The sequence below is a fragment of the Myripristis murdjan genome, chromosome 16 (genome assembly GCF_902150065.1).
Source record: "Myripristis murdjan chromosome 16, fMyrMur1.1, whole genome shotgun sequence".
Taxonomy (NCBI): domain Eukaryota; kingdom Metazoa; phylum Chordata; class Actinopteri; order Holocentriformes; family Holocentridae; genus Myripristis; species Myripristis murdjan.
In genome coordinates, this window is record NC_043995.1 from 19,731,785 (window position 1) to 19,755,315 (window position 23,531).

The 23,531-nt window shown below is 42.7% G+C and overlaps 3 protein-coding genes and 2 non-coding genes across 6 annotated transcripts; 2 read left to right on the forward strand and 3 right to left on the reverse strand.

Annotated features, from left to right (window-relative positions):
- Positions 1–560: 560 nt before the first annotated feature.
- rps27.2 (ribosomal protein S27, isoform 2) lies at positions 561–5,303 on the reverse strand. 2 transcript variants are annotated; one of them, XM_030072726.1, is made up of 4 exons: positions 5,191–5,303; positions 4,345–4,453; positions 3,872–3,982; positions 561–1,914 (listed from the first exon to the last, which is right to left on the reverse strand). In XM_030072726.1, the coding sequence occupies exons 1-4, from the start codon at positions 5,299–5,301 to the stop codon at positions 1,886–1,888; spliced, it is 360 nt and encodes a 119-aa protein (XP_029928586.1). In that variant the 5' UTR covers positions 5,302–5,303; the 3' UTR covers positions 561–1,885. The 2 variants fall into 2 exon arrangements, with proteins under 2 accessions (XP_029928586.1, XP_029928587.1); XM_030072727.1 differs by lacking the exon at positions 5,191–5,303 and adding an exon at positions 4,916–5,160.
- Positions 2,484–2,615, reverse strand: LOC115374550 (small nucleolar RNA SNORA13). Its single transcript, XR_003929624.1, has one exon. It is a non-coding gene; the product is annotated as a small nucleolar RNA SNORA13 (small nucleolar RNA).
- Positions 4,115–4,247, reverse strand: LOC115374551 (small nucleolar RNA SNORA13). Its single transcript, XR_003929625.1, has one exon. It is a non-coding gene; the product is annotated as a small nucleolar RNA SNORA13 (small nucleolar RNA).
- A 950-nt stretch (positions 5,304–6,253) lies between the features above and the next one.
- Positions 6,254–13,491, forward strand: rab13 (RAB13, member RAS oncogene family). The gene is made up of 8 exons (XM_030071891.1): positions 6,254–6,878; positions 7,780–7,840; positions 9,138–9,198; positions 9,313–9,390; positions 9,889–9,978; positions 10,973–11,038; positions 11,280–11,330; positions 11,505–13,491. The coding sequence occupies exons 1-8, from the start codon at positions 6,755–6,757 to the stop codon at positions 11,574–11,576; spliced, it is 603 nt and encodes a 200-aa protein (XP_029927751.1). The 5' UTR covers positions 6,254–6,754; the 3' UTR covers positions 11,577–13,491.
- A 1,686-nt stretch (positions 13,492–15,177) lies between these two features.
- Positions 15,178–23,300, forward strand: fam189b (family with sequence similarity 189 member B). Its single transcript, XM_030071892.1, has 14 exons — positions 15,178–15,489; positions 15,585–15,641; positions 15,753–15,860; positions 16,007–16,123; positions 16,494–16,601; positions 16,800–16,960; positions 17,119–17,218; positions 17,350–17,422; positions 18,158–18,455; positions 19,101–19,435; positions 19,533–19,589; positions 19,692–19,867; positions 20,030–20,179; positions 20,965–23,300. Exons 1-14 carry the CDS (start codon positions 15,256–15,258, stop codon positions 21,223–21,225), a joined length of 2,235 nt encoding a protein of 744 aa, XP_029927752.1. The 5' UTR covers positions 15,178–15,255; the 3' UTR covers positions 21,226–23,300.
- Positions 23,301–23,531: the final 231 nt, after the last annotated feature.

Genomic DNA, 23,531 nt, shown 5'->3' on the forward strand with positions numbered 1-23,531 from the left:
GACAGGCAATAATATCTTGTTATTGTTGTGTGTGTTCAGATCTTGTTCTTGCAGAGAGAAGGCCTCTCTATCAGTTCCTGGACTTCCTGTGCATCCCAGGGTTTGCTGTGTTTGCAGTAATGGCCTTTACTGCTGCTTTATTCATTGGTAAATACACTTCCCAATTACTGATAATCTACAGATAACTGGACTAATAGCTTTGCCATAATTACCACTGGCCTCCAGCTCCTCATTCATTGAATCATCTGTTAAGGGCAACTGACATTGCAGCAACAAACAGTAATGGGATAGAGCAAAGAAAACAACACCACAGCAAATAGTGGATATATGAACATACACAACTAATATTGCAGCTCTAGAACACATTAAATAGAATGAATCAAAAGTATATTAAATTCAGTTGTGACAAATAGTGTTTACCAAATAAGCTACTGAAAATGGATGGATGGAAAACATTGTTACAAAATGCTGTGACAACAAATGAATGGAGGCAGAATATGCATTGCATTAAAATGTACATATTAGTCATTCATTAACCAGAAATAAGCACATCAGAATCGTGTTCCCATAAACCAAGATTTTATTTGCAAGCCTTGTCTGATGCACAAGCAAGACACATAGAAAATGTCACCATAGCAACCATAGAGTTGAGTTGTCATGGGAATGCTCCTTCTCTCCTGATTTGATTATTATAATTTTTTTATTTAGTGTACAACTCAATGCTGTCACACATGCGGACTGTGCCACTGGTCTACGTGCCCACAAGCTCCAACAATACCTATCAGCACAGTAGGTCACACACTCTTAACAATATTGGCTGTTACTATACCTGTCCAGTTGTTGTGACAGATAGGCCATACAAAAAACTCACTTATCTAATTTTCACAAAAGAAAACTGCAGTTTCCATTGTGATGACAAAATGTCTCATCACTGTGTGCTGTGTTTTATAAGCAGTGAACAGCAGCGGCAGCAGCGGGGCCAGCAATTGCCTTCCCTGGACTGACCCCTATTCAGACAGAAGGTGGGGCCTGCACAGGCGCCAGTGGCTCTGGAGCAGGCACTGATATGTCACTTGTCATTCTCTACCTCAAATAAAATGTTTGCTTTACTGTGTCACTGACTTGGCAGACACACAGAAAGAAAGAGTCTAGATTTACAACCAGAGCTAATATGCATCACTGAATTTTCAATTTTGCAAAGTGCAGCCATAAAATTGGACAACTCTGTGCAGTAAAGGGAAGCTCCTTGGATGCAATTTGCAACCTAAGCCACAGTGTTTATCACTTCCTGGAGATGCTCTGATGTTTGAAGGAAAATTTACATAATCTATAGTGCTGAGTTTCCGTTGGAAAACATCTACAAGAGTTCATTTTATACCCTCGCCATGTTGTAAACCATTTGTGGCTGGTCAACTAATGGTGTACTGCCAAACAAATGCATGGCAAATCAATCTGCACAAAACATCCTTATATCATTACAGGATACCATGTACCAGAGTAACTAGTATGTCCTTAAACTCCCTGATCTGTACCAACACATTTAAGCATCCTTGCCTTTCAGTAGACAAATGACATGTAAGAATCTCAGAGAAAAAGAACAGGAAATTGGATGACAAGCATGCAAGATAATTTTACCAAAAAAGACACTAAGTTTATTAAGAGAGAAAAGCAAGTGGATGAGTGGTGTTGGCAGGGTTTCACAAGGCCACGGTACTTCTGTGCACATACTTAAGATAGACAGCTTCTTTTATTACATTACATGATTCTGTTTTTTCCCTTCTGCTCCATTTCCTCCTGCTTTGTCAGCTCCTTGGCAGTGTCACTTGATAACCATCAAGTTTTGTTCTCTCTCTCCCCTGACGGTGTCCATCCACTTCTGGTCAAGCTAGTGTTGTTTCCTTCTGAATGAACATCCTAGGGCAGGGAGAGAGAGATGTTCAAATTACAAGATATATCAACAAGAAACTCAAAACACTGACACAATTCCATCACTTGTTATCAGGGAAAATATTTCAGCAGAGATGGTGAACTGTTCACGAATTCTGGTGGGAGTTAATAGGAAAAGACAGAAAATGCAATAGGGACACGGGATAAATTGGCAAAGTTACAGTTCTAATTGGCGAGAGACAGTTAAAGCTGATGTGGTTATTTGTTTTTACAAAGAATTAATCATTTCCAAACAAGTGTGGTTTTAGTTCCCACAGTAATTCAAGGCAAATATCACTTAGGGGCCCTGTGTCACTGATGTGGCACAGTACAGAGGACAATGGGTAGGTCTGGAGCCATGCCAATAAAAACAAACGATGACCTAAACCACAACCAATGCACCTACATAAAAGATCTCTGTCCAGTGAGGTAATTATATTTTATTCTTCACAAAAGCACTGACCAACCAAATATGTGGATTGGTATGACAGCTGGGACTGCCAAACTTGTTCCAAGAGCACAAAACAAACATGTCTGTGCATGAAATACAATGTCAAATTTGTCCTTGAAGTTGACTGGCAAGAAATGGATCAGTGAAGATGAATTTCTGACACAACCACAAGAGTCACTGTATGCCTTAGTTGACACCCAATTCACCAAGAACAAAATGAAAGGGCAACACAAAGGCAAATATCAAAGTAAACAACAATCAAGGCCAAAGCCCCTTAAACAAAGTGAGGTGTACAGTATAGGGCATCTGGTGCCTGTTAATGTGGTTTTCAGTTAGAAATGATTTTGGCATCAAAGAAAAGACCCCCCTCTGTCCAATAATTTAGACATTTTTCCAATTTTCATCAATGTTTAGGGCATTTCTACATGTCAACAGCATATAAAAAGATGGTATGATAAAATCTGGGAAATTAGTGTTTCTGTTTGTATACATGTGTTGATAGGTTTATATAAGTGCATGTAACATGTGGTATATGAGATGTATGTAGGAACATATGCAGCCATTACAGTAGGTATAAACAAATATTTAATCATTCCAAAATGGGATAGACCAGTGGTTCAGGCTTTTTGGTGTCAAGGTGTCAATCCTTTATGTGTATATATAGTAGACAGCATAAATGTATACACCCCCTCTGAACCTTGGTATACTTGGTATGTCCTCCCTTGCTTTTAAGTACTGCCCTTCCTGGGATTGAGTGTACATGTTTACAGGCTTTTTTGTGCGGTAAGGTGCGTTTTAATGTGAGATTCAACAGTCACTCCAGTTCGGCTTTCCACAGCTTTTAACAGCAGGGGTGGGCGAACACGTGCCATGGAGAGCTGAGAGTCTGCACGTTTTGATTCCAAACAAAAACCACACCAGGTGATTTCACAGATTACCTCACTTTCAAGCAGAGAGGAGGAACAAATCAGTGAAATCGCCTGGTGTAGGTTCTGATTGGAATGAAAACCTGCAGACTCTCGGCTCTCCATGGCACACAGTTGCTTACCCCTGGCTTACAGAACGACCGGGACGTTTCCATCCTGTATGATGTCCATCCTTTTTGAATTTCTGTATGACTTTTTCTACGGTGTCCTGACTAAATAATGATTTGCTAATCCTCTTGTACTCTTGTCTTTCTGTATGATGAAAACATTTTCTTTCTCAAGTCTCCTGACAGTTCTCGCCCATGTAGTGCCATTGCTGTCACCATCAACTAAGACTTTAATTGTCAACCAATTACATCTGTTTGAGCAGGATGGGTCAATAGACTCATCTGGTGATCAGCTGCTCTTAACAAGCATTTTATCTGATGTTATTTTGTAACTTAAAACAGGGTGTACAGGGTGGATCCTTGCATCACACAGGACCTCCATGTATGTATTATATATATGCACACACACATACTTTTAAAAAAAAAAAAAAAAATCTATTTACATGCTGATTGAGACATACCTTCTGTGAGGCGAGCTTTCCCTCCTGTAGGCTGACAGAGGACTGTGGAGCAGCCGACACACAGGACGACTGTCTGAGCGTGACTAAACACTGTGGTGATCTTGTAGCATCCTGCAATTAGCAGAACACACACTCACATTATTGGTTGAGACAGCCGTGAAAACTGATCAGCCAGCAGCAAATACTACCAGACACCACTTTACAACCAACACACAAACGGAGGCATTCTTTAGATTTAAACTGGCATGTCCTTGCAGCTTATCTTGTAAACGGAGTCACATGAAACTCGTTTTGCAGAAAGCCACAAGGGTCACTGTATGCCTTATTTGACACCCCAATCACTAAAGAGACAATGAAAGGGCAACACATGAAGGCAAGAGTGTTATTTAACATGCTTTGGTCATTTAGAAAGCCACAGTGTAATCTGCATCTGGTTAGGGTTTAACACGTGAGACGAATCCTCAGGAACTGACCTGGACATTTCACATCCATGAAATAGGAATTGGGACTCTGTACAAGACGCTTTTTCTTGTGTCTCCTCTTCTCCTCCTCGGGGGTCGGATGCAGCAAATCCTTTGCGAGCTATAGGGTGACACAGATCACGGACAGCATATCAACAAGATGTCAAACAACCTGCATTTACAAGTAAGGTCTATTCAGAGTGTGTTCAGCAGGTGTGAGCAGTACTTGCATTTCCACTTTCAAGATGAGAAACATTATAAGCAATAAATAATAAGGCAAAGATTAAAGCCACAGCCCAGCCATACTGTTCACAATCCAGTCATGAGAGAGAGACGGGCAAAGTAAAGACATGGGACAGGCACTAGAGAGACTGAGAAATAATAATAATAATAATAATAATAATTATTATTATTATTATTATTATTATTATTATTATTATTATTATGCCGAGCAACATAGAAATAAGGAAGTTGGATTCATGGATGGCTGTACATTTCGATAAGATCCGAGTTTTCAAACTTCGAAGAAAGGAATTAGCAGTGACTGCTGTTCTTTGGAATAGAAAGAATAAAGTCAGCCCACCATAAATCACTAAAATCATCGTGCACTTGCAATGTCGACGCCGCAGAGTACATGTAGTAACCAGCCCGAGCTGACAGTCCGCATGGGCGGCTTTGTTTTCCACGTGTTCCGCCATATTGTGTCAATAAGCGAAGCCCCCCGCAAAGTGTCACTTTACAGAAACTGCTTTATAAACCGTACGGACCAGCAGAAACTAAACAATTTTACGCCGCAATGGGAGTGAAAAGACTTTAAGCGACTTATGGCAAAATGTCAAACAAATGCGTGTTACTTACTGGCATGTCTGCGTGATTTGAGCCTGAGCCGGAAAGAAACGCACACGTGATGCACCGGAAACTGTTGGCTGACAGCCGGAACTGAGGAATAAGGAAGCCCGCGTGGTCCATGTTGGTGAGGTCATGAGGCAGTGAGGGAAAATGGTATGTGTTTTCCCACAGAGTCGGACTCATCCACAGCCACTGACATCCACGTGTTAACCAGTAACACAATCCTCCTCACAGCTTAGTGACTCACAGCTAGTCTGCGGATGTAGATGGCCCGTTAAAAAAAAAAAAAAAAAAAAAAAAAAACATGGGTACAGTGTATAACTATAATAAAATAAACTAACAGTGTCTCTGTGGTGTGCATCAGGAAGTTTATTTAATTCAATTCAAACTTTATTTCAGACTCACAAAAATGTCTGTGCATATAAATGGAAGAGAATGCGAAATACAAACGAATTACATAAATACTAACTAAAAACCCCTGTCATCATTCGAATCATCAATGAGGAATGGCCCAGGTGTTTTATTTCTTTTCATGTCATTTTTGATCATCTTAGATAGCCTAGATAGATAGATGGTGATTTAAATGTGGTTTAAAGTAACACGAGTTTACCACTCATGTTTAAAAAAAAAAAAAAAAAGGTATAGGCTATTATAGATCAGTTGTTTTTACCCTTAGAGCTGAAAGGGCGCCTGTCTCAATTCTACTGTGCGGGTATTTAGTAGCTTTGCAGCTTTTGCAACAGGATATGTTTTTCTTGGGAGAAGCTTTTACTATACATATTTCTCTCACGGGAAATAACAGCATCTAGTCATTTTAATGATATTATACCTTGGTCACAACAAAAAGTCCTGTGTGAATGTTATTTGGATATCATGGGAGATCAAAAATGCCATAAAATACAATTAAGACACTATTAGGTTATTAATGGATTCTGTAAATATACTGTGTATTCCTATGGGGATAATATAAGCTTTGTTCAGTTTTTCCCCGGGGTTTGTATGAGCAAAACGTGCCATCTACTGTTTCCTCTGGGTGCCTGCTGGTCCAGGCACTTCCTCACTACGTAGCAGTCAATCTGGGACCGACAGCCAGCTTTTTGGGAGCGGAAAAAAAAAAAAAAAAAAAAAAAAACCCTCCCCGGTATGTTTTAATGGAATGGGTGTAAATTGACTGATACTGGTCCTTGGAGGAAGGCGGCATGAGAAGGGATAGATTTGATTTTTGTGCCTGACGGCTGAGAATCTGACAAGGAAACTAGTTCCAACTTTGGAGGCAAGTTGTGTTTCTTTCCTCCGGTCCAGAGAGAAAGAGCAGAGGCACTGAGGGGGATCGGAATTTACCGGTGACACAAGTTTGAAGGGAAAACAGGAAAAAAAAGAGAAAGAACATCCACTCGTACATGGAGCAGCGAAATGTTCTTTGCAAAGTCCATTTCATTTTAATCACATGTTGAGGAGAGTTTGCTGACAAGAATAAAGCACAACGTCGATGAAAAGGCTGTTTCTTACTGAAAGAGACAATTTTCTGTTTTCTTTTCTTTCTTTTTTTTAACCTTGAAGAATAGCTCCAGCCATGGCGAAAAAGTATGATTTTCTTTTCAAACTATTACTCATCGGAGACAGTGGAGTGGGCAAAACATGTCTGATCATTCGTTTTGCTGAGGACAACTTCAACTCCACATACATATCAACCATCGGTACGTTGTTACACTGTAATCTCTATTCCTTATTACAATTTTCGCGTTTGCCTACAGCCTGCTGGTGTGCCTGGCCTGTGTGAGACTTGGGACAGCGGTGTGACATTTTTCTCTGTGGACTACTGACATTTCCTCCGTTATAAGTCTGACACTGAACAAACTCGTTTTCTCACTCTCTCAGCCTGGCTGCCTTCATGTCTGGGCTAGTCTGCGCTCTCACATTTCTCTCTTATGAACTTTTACACACCGTCTCGCACTTTTGTTTTGTTTTTTGAATGTGTGTGTGTGTGTGTGTGTGTGTGTGTGTGTGTGTGTGTGTGTGTGCTAAATCTTCCCTAAACCCTCTCCCCCATCTCTCCCTCAGATCTCATTTCTCTCACTTTGCTCCCCTCAGTAGATCCACCCACCATCATTCCTATCTCTTTTACCATCTCTCCATTCCCAGAAGAATAGTTGGCCTTCTGGCATGCACAGCTTGGGGAGGACAACCCCCTCCTCTGCCCCTCTCTCTCTCTCTCTCTCTCTCTCTCTCTCTCTCTCTCTCTCTCTCTCTCTCTCTCAGCCTGTCCATCCAACAGGAAACCCAGACAAAAACAAACCCACAGACAGTTTGTGTCGGCCTGTGGAGGGTACATCTCTCCTTTATGTCTGTTTGTGGCAGAGAAAGGCATGGACCCTCCATAGGAACACACCGTGAAAAGAGAAAAGCATAATGAACTGGATGTGGTCTCCTCCCCTCTGCTTATTGAGGGTTTAATTGGTGTGACCTATATATGATGTGTGTGTGTGTGTATGTGGCTGGGTGTGTGCATTTGTATCTCAGGCATTTAACTCATTGTCTGCTCTCCCATCCTACTGACCCCTCTCCTCTGCTCTTTCCCATCTCCCTGTTGTCTCCCAGGCATCGACTTTAAAGTAAAGACCATTGAGGTCGATGGGAAAAAAGTGAAACTGCAAGTCTGGTAAGAGAGCAGAGTTAGCCGGTAGCTGGTTGTTGTTGAATGCTTTGATTTGTATCTAGGAGGTGAGGCAGATAACAGCGTTGTGTTCAGCTTGTGTTGTTCTGTTCTCTGCCTGCCTGCATGGCTCATTTTCCTGTGAGGAAAGAGGAACCTCCCTCGAGTTCTCCATAACAAGACTTTATGACAGGGTTGATTGTCCAAGTATATGTCACAGATGGCCACCGTGGAGAGTCGCTTTTTGTTATATAACCGAGTGACTTCTTTCTCAGACTGCCCTGCTATAGGCCTGTGAAGCCATGTCAGGGCTGTGAGAATGAATGTAAAATGTATGAGTGCCCACTCTGCCACAACCCCAACATGGGCTGTGGACTTTGTATGGACTTCAATGTCATTTCCTTTTAAAGGCTTAGAGGCCAGGGATGTACCGTTTTATATTTTAACATCTGGCCAGGGACAACATATGAAAAGTAGCCTCTTTATCTAACACTGGCTCATTTACAGTCAGACTGCTAATGAATATGCACTTTCCATGATAAATAAATTAATAAAGAGAGAACTAAAATAAATATATCAGCAGACTAACTGGCATCGGCTGTTATCAGCCTGGAAAAGCAACATGTGTATCGGTCCAATTCTATTTTTACTACGGATTATGGAATCAGCATTTTGTGAACTTTTTTTCTTGGAGTGTGTCACTTAAAACAAATGTCAGCTTAGCAGTAGAATAAAACGGACATGGTCTTTTGCTTTGCATGTGTTCTGTGATTCTTATAAAAATGCATATTGGTATCAGAATCGGTTGTTTTGAGTGGGAAGTAGGGCTGAACAGTTCATCAAAACATTATTCAATTAACAGTATGGCAAAGACGGACAATATCCAAATTGTAGGAGGTGCAATGTTTTGATAAAGGTAAAATGTGTGACAGAATACCATTATGAATGAAGTATTATGGTGTCACAGAGATGCCCTGGCCTACAAATCATACTCTCTAGATGTAGGAAAACGTGTTTGTTTGATTGAGCAAAAATCACATTATCATAATTGTCATAGTTTTTCTCAGTGTAAATGAAAATTACGATGCAAAAATGTAATTACTTAATCATATTACAGTTGCATTATCTGTCAAAATAATTGCGTTTTTTACCTTATCATTTATCTCTAGTAGGTATATATTGATATCGGCCTCAGAACGTCATATTGAATCATCCCTGATTCATGCACCTTTACAGATTCAGTTGCAGTGGGCACAAAGTACCTGGTTTTTGACTTTGAAATGTGTGTGTGTGATTTGTATAGGGACACGGCAGGGCAGGAGAGGTTTAAGACCATCACCACAGCGTACTACAGAGGAGCCATGGTGAGCATGAGCAGCCTGCACAACAAGCAGACTGGATAATCACACTGACATCAGCGCTCCTTTGTGCTTGCTCTGTACCTTTGACTGACTCGCTGAATCCCCTTCCTGTGGCAGGGCATCATCCTGGTGTATGACATCACAGATGAGAAATCGTTTGAAAACATCCAGAACTGGATGAAGAGCATCAAAGAGGTGAAGCCGTTTGCTTGTTTGTGTGACACTGTTTGACTGTTTATTATCCACAACAAAACATGAGCAGTGACACCATGTTGGACATTTTACCAGGAATGACTGAAATGGAGCTTAATGAGCTGGATCCACGCCAGTCGTGACCGAGGGCTGGCCTTTATTTGCTGCAAAAAAGTGATTGCACAATAACTGGCATGATGAAACATTTTCTCTAATCTCTCTGTAATCCAGGCCTATTTCAATTTATCGTTTATTTCAGGAGGTTTAGTAATGTCTTCCGTGCTCTGTTCGTGATTGTGATGATTTGAGCTCACTGCAAGGCCCCGATTGTCTTTGAAGTGTGATTGATTCCGGTTGTTCGGTTCAGACTTTGTTGTGAAGAGATCTGCTCTGCTTCCCTTTGATCCCCTCTACTTAAAGGTGTCTACAGATAAGCGTACATACTCGTCTAAGTATGTCTGAACTGAACCCAATCAATTCACTGCTGCCCTCTCTTCCCAGAATGCCTCAGCTGGTGTCAGTCGGATGTTGCTCGGTAATAAGTGTGACATCGAGGCAAAGAGGAAAGTTTCAAAGGAGACCGGGGAGAAGGTGAGACGAGTCTGGCAGAAGTGCAATCACAGCTTATGCATCACATCATGTTGTTTTGTAATAGGAAAAGTAAAGGAGTGCTCCAATGTTTTGGGCAAAATACTCTTTTTCAGGCTTATGCAGACTGAGACAAACTACTGGATAACATTTTCACCTCTGTACGTCCAGTGGTTCGGTTTGGGTCCTGTGGGTGGGATTTAGTGTTAGCTCAGTATAAAGACTTGAAGTCTATGGGAGTTGTTAACCTAGCTTTGTTAAAGTGAAAAAGTAAACCTTTCAGCAACTCCGAAGTTGTCTTATTTGCACAGTGTATTGTGTATTTGAAGTACACATCTTGGAATTGAAAAATGAAAGTCGTTTTGGGAGAAATTAATTTGTGATGGATCTTCCTATACCTTCAGCAGTGACCGGATCATTGAGCTAGACAGAAGGATAAATGTTTTCAGTGTTTACAGGTCTGCCACCCAACTTCTCCTAAAACTCTCATAAAAAAAAAAAAAAATCCAAAACATGTATTTTAAATACACATGATCCACTGTGTAGATAAGACAGCTTCAGAGTTGCTGTAAGGTTCATTTTTTTCACTCTGACGGAGCCAGCCTAATGACCCCCCATAGACTTACATGTAAAAATGGTATCAAACATCTTGTCTCAGTCTGGGTAAGTCGAGAAAAAGAGTGTTTTGCCCAAAACATTGAGCTGTTCCTTTAGTTGGAGCCAGTCAGAGAATAGCAGTTGGATGCATTCAAAATTTACCGCATTGTCATGCATAGTAATCAGTGTTTTCACTGAGTCAGAAATGACAGGAATGAGGACATGTTGACAACTTCTTTGGATTGATTCTTACCAATTAAAGTAAAGGAAGGGGTGATTGTCTTTGGCTACACACAGTTTGTTGTAGCAGCTTCACATTTCCATCTGAAAAGGAGGAGGAAGTGTGTATTACTCCATATCCTGATGCACTATAATCAGGTCCTTGTTCTGTTGTTGACAGCTGGCAAAAGATCATGGGATCCGGTTCTTTGAGACCAGTGCAAAGTCCAGCATCAACGTCGAAGAGGTGAGAGAGGAGACAGACTGTATGGTCCTTGTAACGACAACACAAGGCTTATCCTTTGGTTTATGAACTTGATCGATCACGACTGAGCAAATGTTACGCTTGATTGATCGTGACTGAGTAAATATACACCAGCAGCACACCTTCATACCTATTTTTTCTTTCTGTTTCTCTCTCTTGCTTGCTGTCACTGTCTGTGCCTCTGTGTAAATCTACTTGTCTATCTGTCTCTTTATCTATGTAGTCTTTTATGGCTCTGGCACGAGACATACTACAGAAGTCCAACAAGAAACCGGTAAGTCAGAAATACTGAGTGGCAGCAGTAGCTCCTCATATGACAATTTAGAAATCAGCCCATAGACATATACAGCGTTATTTATGTTTACTTTGTATGCATTTTCATGTCAAATGTTGAAGTGTTTTTTTTTTTTTTCTTCTGCTTTTGTCTGTGTACGTGCTTGGTTTGCAGGGCCCCACAGGTCGAGAGGTGAAGATCACCAGCAGCACAGAGAAGAAATCCTCCAAATGTGTTCTTCTCTAGATCTGCAGCTAATCTAAGAACGCATCAGTATTACAGGGGGAACGGAGGAATTTACAAGTCCTCTGTCTCCATCTGGTGGGCTCAAATATCACACAAATACAGGTGCCAAAAGTGTGTTTTTATGCCAAACTACTCCATATATGTTTTGTACTCTAGACAGACAACTAACTTTCAGATTTCTCCTTTGTTTGCTATGAAACAACACTGAGTTCATCCTTGGGCATTTTGCAATGGAGCATTCATTTGTGCGTTTGAACACTGCCTTCATTTAATCTAGAAAGTATTTTGTGCCGCATCTCCTGTGAGGGTGCTAGCGTGATAATGTGGTGATGTGTTACACAGCTCAGCACACAACACCGGTACAGCGTTTCACATATCAGTCTCCATCATGGCATCAGGAGTTTTGTTCAGCTACATGTTACGCTCTGTGATTCTCCAGCTCATCGCCACATTATCAGCACCAGAGGAGTTCTGTACAGTGTCTGATGTAAAGACCAGTGTGTGCCTTTTGTATGTTTATTTGTTTTCAATCTTTATTTCATCAGCAGACTGGATAGCACCAACAGCTCAGAGGCAGTGAGGAGTAGTTTGATGTACACCAGGGATACTCATGTAATTCAGGCCAGGGGCCAGTTTTGGAAAATGAAAAGGCACCAGGGGCCGCTGGGTAAAATGAGCCATTATTGACTTCTTTCCTTTTCAAAATGCATTATTGAATCCAAAAGTTTTCCACTCTTATTCAAATCAAATTCAGTTTGTCATGTTTTGAGTACTACAGGTCCAGGAGATATTTTACAACATATTTATTCCATGGGGCATGTCACTGATCCTGCTACATGGACAGAAATATGACTGATGATGATGATTGTGATGATGATGATTAATGACATATAGTGTCAATAACATCGGTTTCAGTGATCTCATACGATAACTCCATAAAGTATTCACATTTGCTCTCAGTGACCCATAATCAAACATTTTCATTAGCATTGCCCTTTCACTTTTGACTGCTCAATTTTTTAAATCAATTGATTTTGTATCATGTTACATCAACACTGAGGCCAAACAGACATTCCATCCCTGCTGTGCCATTTGAGCCACAGGGGCACATTTTGTTTCCCCACATTTTTTTAGTGGCAAAATCTGATGCCACATGGAAATCTTTCGAGAGCATATGAAGCGTATTAGTGTATGAAGCTTTAAATGTGGAGAAAATTAATAATTTTGAAATTATTGTTGTGTTTGTGCAACCGTTTCCTCATTCTTTGGCTGCCAACAGGAGAGGTGTATGACTGCACACAGTATCATTGTACATTTAGCAGTATCAGTGCAATAGATGCCAATCAATATGGAATCTCTTGAGTTTTAAATGAGAATTATCCACATCCTACGACAAACTGAAAGCATAAGTTCTTCCTCCTATAATGAATCAAGCTATTTGTTGCAGGCTGTGTGGTTTAATAGCTTAAACTAACACTGGTGGTAAACAAGCCGTTTCCATGTATGAAGGGGTTGAGAATGTAGAAGAGAGGCATAGAGATAAGTGCAATATGAGACGATGAGTGGAGAGATGAAAGAATGATGGATGAAGCAAGGGAATAGAGAGGATGAGAGAGGCTGGGATGAAGCGATGCTCCTGTGTCACTCATTTTGAATTGATTCAGTCAGACTTGCCTTTTATCTAAAGTGCTTGCTAAATCTCTTTCCAAACACCCTAGCCATGTCAGATGTGAGGTGTTCCCTACTCCAAGATTGCTCAGATCATTTCAAATTATGTCTTCTTCTTTCAGTTTTCCCCCTGCACAGTTATTTCCGCCTTCCCATTCCTCTTTTACACTTGTTAAACATCCTCTGTCTATTCAGTTGTCACAGGACTTTGTATTTAGTTTACACACCTGCTGCTTACTGAATAAAACTAAAAAAAAGAAAAGAAACAGAAAAATCTGGTCTCTGTGTGTACAAGAGATTGCAATTTCCTGTGAACACACTTGCAGAGATTTGAGCACACCTTTGAACTTTCACAGAGGATTTTTGCACCCAGCTGATGCTCTTGTTCATAAAAAATCACCAGCCTTGTTAACAACAAGGGGCTCCATATCTGCAAGGACACTTAAACAGGAGCCGTAACACTGCTGGGACCTTCCGCTTAGGGGGAGGTCTCTCTCACAACTGGGTCACCCTGTCGTCTTGATTTTAACTGTGAAACTGCCGTCGCAACGGGATACACTGTGTTTTTTTTTTTATTCCTTCATCGTATGGGACGACTGCAGCAGCGGCCGCTAGAGCCTGTCGCTAGGCAACCACCCCTCCTCAGCATCAGCACCACGACGGTACTCGCGCTCTGCCGCATCTCCGCGTTGGCTGCACGTTCTGCGTGCCTTGTCATCACGCTGGGCAAGCGTCGGTTTGCAAACATACAATTCTTTTCCATCTACAGAGCTAAACTAGAAAAAAGAAATAAATCGAGGAGGAGGGAGGAGGGGCAAGTAATACAAACGTGGATGCATAAATAGACTAAACCGAACGCAGGTAACCTATGTTATGCTCACGTGACGTCGTGTGGGAGGCAGTGAGGAATAGCTGTCCAAGATACGCGCGCACACACACACACACACACACACACACACAGGCTGAACGGGATGCCCGCGTGACTGCAGGGAGGAAAGGGGCGGCGGAGGGGGGGTCTAGGTGCGTGTGGACCACCGCAAAACTCCTGTGGTGAAGATGGCAAACACCGAAATCTCTGAGGATGGACTCGTCATAGCCTAGTTGCCATTTTTGTCGTGCAGTCTTAAAATCGATGAACGATATGTAGTTCCCGACTATTTCGATACAGTTATTCCCGCTTCCCGTGTGAACCTGTCTCGTCTTGGCGTTAATGTCCTCACCATCTTCCTCCAGTGGCAAAATGTGGACCTGACATTAGGACGGTGGTGGGGGCGCACATGTTTTGGATGTTGCTGTTCCTGACTGGACAGACGAACGGACCGACCCATGCCTGTTTTGGTGAGCGTAAAGGTTGGCTTTTAATGGGCGAAACAACGAGGAATCGGCTTCTGTATATGGGATGCTTTAGGGCTTGCGGCCTTGTCGGTTCTCCAGTTACCGCAATGCCACGGGCTAAAGGAGGGAGAGGTGAAAAGCAGGTGATGGAGAGGTGGCAGAGGAAAAAAGGAAATGAGCCTAACAAGGAAAATAAAATTGCAGAAAAGTAGTCCCATTTTGTGTTGTAGTTTTGTTAGCCGGAGAAGAATGGCTGAAGAGCAGAGGCATATGGACTATTGAGCTGGCTACAGTGGCCTCTGAACTGCATGGGGTGAAAAAGACTCTGTATATTGACTGAAACATTCTTAGCATCGTGACTGGAGCGTCAGATGAGGTGTGTACAGTGGGTATGAGTGTGTAGTGGCTGCTTATTTCTCAACTTTCTGCTGACCAAGTTCTTGGACTCACTGACTGGACAATAGTGCGCACCATGGGGGATTGCGCAGAGCCTGTGGCACCTGCCAGTGCAAGGCTTGGTGCATAATTGTGACAGAGTGGATTTCTCAGTCTGACAACCCAGCACACATAAGTGCCACTGATGACTCTCCCATGTTTACCTGCCTAGCATAACTTTGTTTTATGAAGCCTGAGTAAGTTCCTTAAGTAAAACCTTTCCTAGCAAAATCCCCTGAACATGCCTTCACCATCAGACTCCAGCAGTGTGGCTTCGGCCTCGGGGTCCCGAGGTTGGTCAGACAGCCGTCGGGGTATGTCGGGCCGTGGGCAGGGTGGTGCGCGGCTGCTGTTGTACCTGGGGCTGTGCCACCTGGGCCTGGGTGCCATGGTCCTGGCCTTCTCCTTCACCAGCATGGCCTTTACCTCCTCTGCCCGCGTGCGTCAGTCTTGCCCAGTCTGGGCTGGATTCTTTGTAAGTATAGAACTGCCTGCCAGCAATACATAAGAAATATACACTACTGCAACAGAGATCTAAGGGTGTGTTTGTTTTGGTGTGTATGTTTCCAGGTAGTGGCATCAGGGATAGTTGGGATCATCTCATGGAGGAAGCCTCTGACTCTGATGGTGAGTATATATTAATCTCTAAAAGTCAACACATTGCCAATATGTTATTCAGAAAATGTGAACACTGGAGTTCCTGAACCAAACCTTGCCCCTGCTTGTGTTCCTGCACAGGTATCACTGTTCATGCTGCTGTCTGCAGTGTGTGTGATCCTCAGTCTGGCTGGCTCAATGCTCTCCTGTCAAAATGCACAGATGGTCAAATCAATGCTCACCTGCCAGGTGCATAACATTATCCCTGGGTTATCTTCTGCCACATGCTGAAATGCCCTTCTAACTAGATGCATGTTGAGTGTGCCAGGAATAGTTGTCAGCTGGGGGGGGATACGTCTTGTTGATCAGTGTTCTGTTTATTTGTATGTGTGTAGGTGGAGAACGGTCTCTGTGTGTGTTGCACACCCACTCACTCCTGCTCCATCACAGAGGAGGAGACCCTGGTGCTCTACCTGAATGCTGACTGCCACTCGGTCAGACATCAGCTGAAGGTGGGTGAGATGTGTGCTGCACTTGTTTACTGTTGTTTTTTTTGTTTGTTTGTTTGTTTGTTTTGTTTTAGATTATTTGGGGCATTTCTGCTTTATTAGACAGTGACAGTGGAGAGAGATTGGTAAGACAGGGCAGAGAGAGGAGATGACATGCAGCAAAGGGTCTGGGCCACAGTCAAACCCAGGCTGCTGCAGCATAGCCTTAGTATTACACTCTACACAGTGAGCCACTGGGGCGCCCCTTGCTTGCTATTGTTTTAATCAGTGATCTTGAATAGGTCTTACCACAAACCTCCCTCATACATTTCTATAAATAAATTACCTAGGTGTTGTAGGATGATGCTTTTCCTGAATAAAAATTTCTCTGTAGGACCTGCTGTTCAGCGCATGTGGTCTCAGTATCCTCTCCACCATCATCTGCACCCTGTCCACTGTGACCTGCAGTATCCATATATTCTCCTTGGACCTTGTGCACCTGGTGAGCAGACACAGCATCACCTCTCAGGAAACAAACAGGCTTTCTTCAAATTACTAAACACTGTGCAAAAGCAATTCCCTGCTTATTCACCCCACGATTCATGGTTTACATTTGAATACTGAACATTATTTTGCACAAAAGCCCATTACTGTTTATCTGTAGTATGATCTTGATGTGTCTCTCGCTCTTCCTGTCTAGCTGGCCCCTCATCGCTCTCGTTCCGTCAACCCAGAATGCACCACTCCCCAGGATGCCTTCCTGACCAACATCATGGACTTCGAGGAGTTTGTTCCACCCATCCCTCCTCCCCCGTATTACCCTCCCGAGTACACCTGCAGCTCTGAGACAGATGCCCAGAGGTACCGCACACATTTCATAAATATACATCAACATTAATCTAAGCATGTACTTAGATTAATAAATACATTAAAGACACATTTTACTCACGCATATGAATATAACTCATGAATATTAATGCATGAATATACAATTTATTGTTTGGTATTCTTATACATAGCATCACGTATAATGGCTCTATGGAGAGTCCTGTTCCTCTCTACCCCACTGACTGCCCTCCTCCTTATGAAGCTGTGATGGGACAGAGAGCCGCCAGCCAGGTGAGCACATCGTGTGTGTGTGTGTGTGTGTGTGTGTGTGTGTGTGTGTGTGCGTGTGCGTTTATGACGTGCGTTTGTGTTTGTGTAAGCGTCCATCGCCAATGCTAATTTTGTCTACTGTGAATGTCAAGGCAACGGTGTTTGACACCCACGGCACTGAGCTGTCTGGAGAGAGAGCAACTTCTACTGCCTTCAGTGGAGAAGGTGAGAAACCAGCACATGTGGTCTCTGATTCACTTTTGTTTTGTTAACAAAAGTGTGACTGTGGTTCATATCAAAACCAACTATTACTAAGGATGATTTGGGAAGATAATACACAGCATTATTATGAAGTTACTGGTGCAAAATACTTAAATTTAAATAAATCTAAATCTAATCTAAATCTAAATTCAAACACATGCAACACATGTAATGCTCTGTATACATATTTTAGTTAAAATGATAATAATTGCATGACTTGGATTTTCGGCTTAAACTGAGATATCCATCACCGAAGAATGTGAACCATACCCTTGTTAAGGGTTTCTGACACGGCAGTTCAACAGTCTATTGATTGTAGTGAGTTATTAGGTTATCTTAGTCAGTTATTAGGTTATTGTAAGACAGTGCTTGCAACATCTGGCAGTAATATGTTAAATGAAATCATCATTTGTGATGCTGTTTGGCTGAACAACAATCTCTGTCCAACATGCATATTCAGCGTTTTGTAAAGTTACGCCTCCAACATTTCTGCATATCTAAAAGAATATTTGAAGTCGTTGCCTTTCCTGCTGGTTAAGCTTGTTTATATGTCAAGTCAAGTTGTAAGCCTGAGGTTCAGATAAACACGATTGCTCTGTACAGTAAGAAAACATGGCATGATGCTCAGCCAGTTCGGTCAGTCCTGTTTTTTCTCAGTTTGGCATTCATGATAACAGACTGCCGTTTTATCATCATCAGTGTCCATGGACAGTGGATCTCTGCTCATGTCAGAGATTGTGGACATCCCTGATGATTCCTCCCCTTCTGAGGATTCGTGTCTGATGGAGGTTGGGGTGAGGACCCAGGGGGAGAGGGGACACAGCATCGCTGCTGAGAGGGGAGATGGGGGAGACACAGGGGAGTACATCAGCTTTCGTGGACCTCCGTCCCAGACACCAGAGAGTCCTCTGGCAAGCGGACCCAGAGCCAGACGCTTCTTCAGAGGAGAGAGGTCAAACTCCTGCTCTTCACCCAGTACAGCTACCACCACATACAGGTACTGATAAGCACACACACACACACACACACACACACACATCCATACAATGTTACACGGACTGTAATAGTATATAAAGCATGATATCATGAGTTGATGGTGATCTCATATCTAAACATATATGAACATACCATAAATGCCCCTACACCGGAAAAATGTTGTCATATATGTTAAACATACAGTAAAATATGAACCAAGTATACAGAAAATATCCCCGCTGGATATGGTGATATAGCCTATGTGCACCCATGTATGTTGAAAATATATGTGTTATTTCAATATAGAGAACAACATCCTTATATGGTCAAATATGTGAACCCATACCTGCTCAACTTATGTATATAAAAGAGAGAGCTGGTGACTCAAAAAACTAGGGATGGCACACATAAATGCAAAATATGTAAGACATATGTCTGTATGAAAATGTTCCAAATTCTAATGCATTTCATATATGGCTATGTAATACTGGCATAGTGCATGTGCCACATATGTTGGATATTTTACCTGTGTGATTCTGTAGAAAAAAAGATGTTTTCAGTTAAGAGGTTAAAATAAATCCAGTACCCGATACAGCAACACATGTACACCCACTCAGAAATGTTCTGTTTTTGACTCCATCCTCAGTTCTCCTGTGATATCGTCTAGGTCTCCGGTATTGCGTCGCCAGGCCATGCTAACTAGTAGCTGTTCCCAGCTGGAGATGATAGGTGCTGCTGCCTCTCGACAGCACTCCTCCATCCCAGAGATTCGGGTTCGCCCCTCCACCCCGTCACGACAGGGACCCGCCTCGGCCTCCTCCGCCTCCTCAGCTGCCAATGAGCAGGGCGGTCAGGGTAACGGGCTGCCCCTCCCCCGCCAACCCCTGTACCTACGCCGAAGGATTGGGAAGAGTGAGAAAGACGGAGGTGGCGCAAACAGGGAGACTGATGGGCTCTTGCGCCTTGTGAGGTCACACAGTGAGCCAGGCCTGGGCTCCGCTGGTAAGTAAGATGTCACCAATATTAATAGATATGAGTATCTCAGTTTCCCTAACCTCTTCCCATCCCCCCATCTTTCATCCCTTCCTGTCTCCTCAAGGTGACTTTATCGGCTCAGTGGGCAGTAAGGATGGCTCTCAAACATCCACAGAGACAGGTTAGGGGCCTGTTTCTAAATAGTTTAAAGGTATGATAAAAGACAAGAATCAATGCCTTTATGACCAGTCTTCCTCTCTTTTTCTGGCTCCATCTCTCACAGGACCGTCCTCTGAAGCATGTCTGTTGCCCCGCACACCTCTGCCTCCCGCTGCAGCTTTGCCCAGGAAAGGCAGCATGAAGGCAGCAGCCACAGGGACACAGTTGCCCTCGAAACCTCCCCCAACCTCGCCGCTGCGTTTACCTAAAGACTGCCACCGTTCCCTGGGTGACCTTAAGGTCTGACTAAAACTGTCAGCACAGTAAAACATCACACCCTAAGACAACAGTTACAGAGTAGCTACAGACTTTGACTGTTCACATGTAAATGAACACTGAGTAAATGTTTGACTGTTGCTCTCTCTTTCCATCGTGCCACTCCTCTTCCTATCTAATCTTCAGGTGACCCGAGTTCTGGTCGCTCGCTTCCTGCAGCGCTCTAAACGCAACCTAGCGCCCTCTTCCGAGCATGTGCAGGGGAGTACAGGGCAGGGGCCTAAAAGGAGGGGTGGAGCTGAGCCCAACGCCACCAACCACCTGCCTTTGGAGCAGGTATACTTCTGATTCAATTCTGATTTTCATGATTTTATTTATTCAGCTACAGATTACAATCATTGTCACTAAAATTACCTGAATCCTAAAGCTTCTTTTCTATCATTTCTACACTGAGTTAAATAGCTAACTTAATGAGGATCATTAAAGGAATATGTAACCCAAAAAGTCTATATTTTGTATCATTTAGTTACCCTGAGTTATCATGAATGTCAGATGAAAAATGTTTTTAATCATTTTTAATCATTTTTCTCATGAAGAGCAAATGTTCCCAAAACTGTGGCCCTTTCTGTTAGAATGGAGTTGATGAGCAGTTTATACCAGTAGAAGCGGAAAAGGATATTATGCAAACATCTGACTCAAATTCTTAAATTCTGTGTGTTGCATAATCCAAGTCTTGACTCTCCATTTGCATGTTCAGTGTGTCTGTGCTCTGTGAACATGCAGGTCTGTCGCACACAGGTGCTTGTGTGTGAGCCATTCTCTGGATATGTCTTATGTAGTAATATTTTAGCAAAACTACATTGGTTTGGGAAATAGTGAACATACAAATGGAGATTCGGGGATTGGATTGTGGTGCGTGAAGACTTAAAACAGATATTTTCATATCCCTTTAATCTCTGTTACGCATGTGATTAAGAACTTTATTTGCTGGACATTCGAGACAAAAAGTTAGTAAAAGATACAAAACATATAGTTTTGGGGTGAAGTGTTCCTTTAAGTGCTGCTGCCAGTCATGACCTCTGCTGATTGTCTCTACTTCTCTCGGATGAAATTGTTTTCAGGTGTTGCGTAACACCTGGGGCACCAGCCGAGGACACCCCAACTCTCATCCCCATCACCCTCATCACCGTGGACACCACCATTCCCATAGCGACAGCCGGCACAACCGACGTCATAGCAACCGGGCCCCGGCATCAGAGGGGATCCACCTGCGTAGCTGTGGAGATTTAAGCTCCTCCTCCTCTGCATCACTACGGCGATTAGTGACACCCCATCTACCACATGGATCGTCAGGGGCTCTCTACTCAGAGTCGGCACTGTGAGGACAAGAGGAGGGGAAATGAAGGATTGAGAAAATATAGGGGGGATACAAAATAAGTGGTAGTATTAAGGGAGATGGGGATCGGAGGAAAAGAAGCAAGTTTATGATAGAATGAGCAGTACGGAGAGGCCCAGGCAGGATTCAGGTGGGACATTTGTGACACATTAGATGGAGACAACTAAACTTTGAAAGTCTTCCCCCTCCGTTTGTCATCACCCTATCCTGAAACCAACTGTGCAAATGGCCTTATTCAGTGGTGCTCTTTCCTGCACTGAACGTCACCCCAGCGCTCACTCCCACTAGAGGCAGTGGGAGGAAGTAGCTGCAAGATGCCCGTTACTGGTCAGTTTGGCTCATTTCCTAACAGAACTGGAGGTGATCACACACACAGAGATCCGTGATTGCCCCAATGCAACCTACAAGGAGCGTCCTCTCATTTCCTCTCATCGTCTCTATGCTCATCTGGAAACAACCAGATCACATTCCCCTCAAGACTTGAGATAGGACTCTACAAGCAACACACACTGTACCACATACTCATGGATTGCAATATGCTTCTGGCTCCTTTTGTACATTGTTTGCTACTTATCCAGAGAATTGCTCAGGTTAAGTGATCATTGAAACCCCTTATTTTGTCTTCCATTGGTAAAAATGGCATTCTACTACCCTATCCACACATTAGCCAAGTACATTATGTAAGAAATACAGAGATAAGAGTGTACACGCACAGAAATGCTCCTACACAGAAAGCTCTTTAGTTTCACAATCACGTTAAGTTTTTACTGAGTTGCTAGTTTTCTCTTTTTCTTATGTACAATTCAAATGACCACTCTCTCCATCCTGGTCCACCTCCACACCGGCCTTCACAGAGAGGCAGCCAGCATTTCGAACACTGACACACTGACGTATTCACATACATGGGTCTGTCACATTTACAGACACGTGCGCAGCCTTTAACATGTCTTGTCTTCGGGAAAGCCCCAGGACACGGTGGTTTGATTTGAATATGTGCATGTTTTGCTACAGGCTCCCAAGTACAGCAGGAACCTTGTGCATTAGATCCTGACCTACTGTGTAACTAACTAACTTGTCCTCAGAATGTCTTTATCTGCATGTTTTGACAGTGCTTCTCCCTTTTTCCCTCTTGCACCCAAGACCTTTGATAATTGCCCTTTTGAAAATGATTTGTGTTATTAGCCAGTTGAAAGGGAAGATCCGAGTCATAGATATATGCAGTGTTTCTGCGCTGTCCTCTGGATGGCTACAGACATGCTACTGTGTGGTAATTTGATTGGGCTTGAAGTCGCGTAAGCACTATCCAGGTGTATCTATGACTCAGGTGGAGGCAACCCTATCTTGTATAAAGAAGTGTAAATTGCAGCATGACTCTGGTGGGAGTGAAGAGTCTTTTGCAATAAATGTACAGATGTATTTGTTTAGATGTTGGGCATCAGGCAATGTGTCGGCACAGTCCCTTTGGATTTTAGAGGAATGGAGATGAGGGTTAAAGGAAAAATAATAATAACCTTGGATTGCTGGCACTCCAGTGACAATGAGCATCTGATGGGTCTGGCAGGTCTGGATACTGGATGTTTGGAGTGTCTCAGATTGGACTTAAAAGTTTCTTTGTTTTTTCGAGCGGAGGAAAGATTTTTTGGTGTACTCACTAAGTGATGACATTGGGTCCATATCAGTAAAGGCACATTTTGAATACACTCATATGTATGTAACTGATTTTAAAGTTTTACACGCATATACACTTAGTCTACACACAAACACAGGCACACACACACATATACACACACACACACACACACACACATGCACATACACTCTCTTATTAAGGCACTGAGCTGTGTTTCTACCTCCTGTCTTGCATATGAAAATATTATTTATTTGAAGAAATGTATATCTGTATGGCAGGCTTAAGAGGATAGAGCCTTGATACCTGAATAATAAATGTATCTACATATGACACCTATTCCAAATTTTAAATGCAGTGTCAATGGCAAAACTTTTAATGCAAGTTATGTATTTCAACCTGTGAAATAAATTATAGACAACAAAAAACGTCAACATGTGGGCTTTTTGTACTCGTTGTGGGGATAAAATTATCTTTTAGAAATATACTCAAATGTCAATGATAGGCCACGTTCTTTTCCACCCTTCTTGGTGTTTTTTTTTTTTTTTTTCAACAACAACAAATCTGCACTAAAAGGATGAGCGCCAGACAAATCCCACCACTTAGACCCCGCCTCTTCTCAAATCCTATTGGTCAGCCGCCGGGAAAGCCCATCCTGGTTCGAT

What these genes read in the sequence shown, in the direction of transcription:
- rps27.2 (XM_030072726.1), bottom strand. Translation starts at nt 5,301, where the DNA reads ATGGACCACGCGGGCTTCCTTATTCCTCAGTTCCGGCTGTCAGCCAAC. An exon ending in CATGGATGTGAAATGTCCAG is followed by an intron (nt 3,983 to 4,344) that starts GTCAGTTCCTGA and finishes TGCTAATTGCAG; the next exon opens with GATGCTACAAGATCACCACA. An exon ending in GAAAGCTCGCCTCACAGAAG is followed by an intron (nt 1,915 to 3,871) that starts GTATGTCTCAAT and finishes TCCCTGCCCTAG; the next exon opens with GATGTTCATTCAGAAGGAAA.
- rab13 (XM_030071891.1), top strand. Translation starts at nt 6,755, where the DNA reads ATGGCGAAAAAGTATGATTTTCTTTTCAAACTATTACTCATCGGAGAC. An exon ending in CGTACTACAGAGGAGCCATG is followed by an intron (nt 9,199 to 9,312) that starts GTGAGCATGAGC and finishes TTCCTGTGGCAG; the next exon opens with GGCATCATCCTGGTGTATGA. An exon ending in GGATGAAGAGCATCAAAGAG is followed by an intron (nt 9,391 to 9,888) that starts GTGAAGCCGTTT and finishes CTCTCTTCCCAG; the next exon opens with AATGCCTCAGCTGGTGTCAG.
- fam189b (XM_030071892.1), top strand. Translation starts at nt 15,256, where the DNA reads ATGCCTTCACCATCAGACTCCAGCAGTGTGGCTTCGGCCTCGGGGTCC. An exon ending in ACAGCTACCACCACATACAG is followed by an intron (nt 18,456 to 19,100) that starts GTACTGATAAGC and finishes GATATCGTCTAG; the next exon opens with GTCTCCGGTATTGCGTCGCC. An exon ending in ACCACCTGCCTTTGGAGCAG is followed by an intron (nt 20,180 to 20,964) that starts GTATACTTCTGA and finishes AATTGTTTTCAG; the next exon opens with GTGTTGCGTAACACCTGGGG.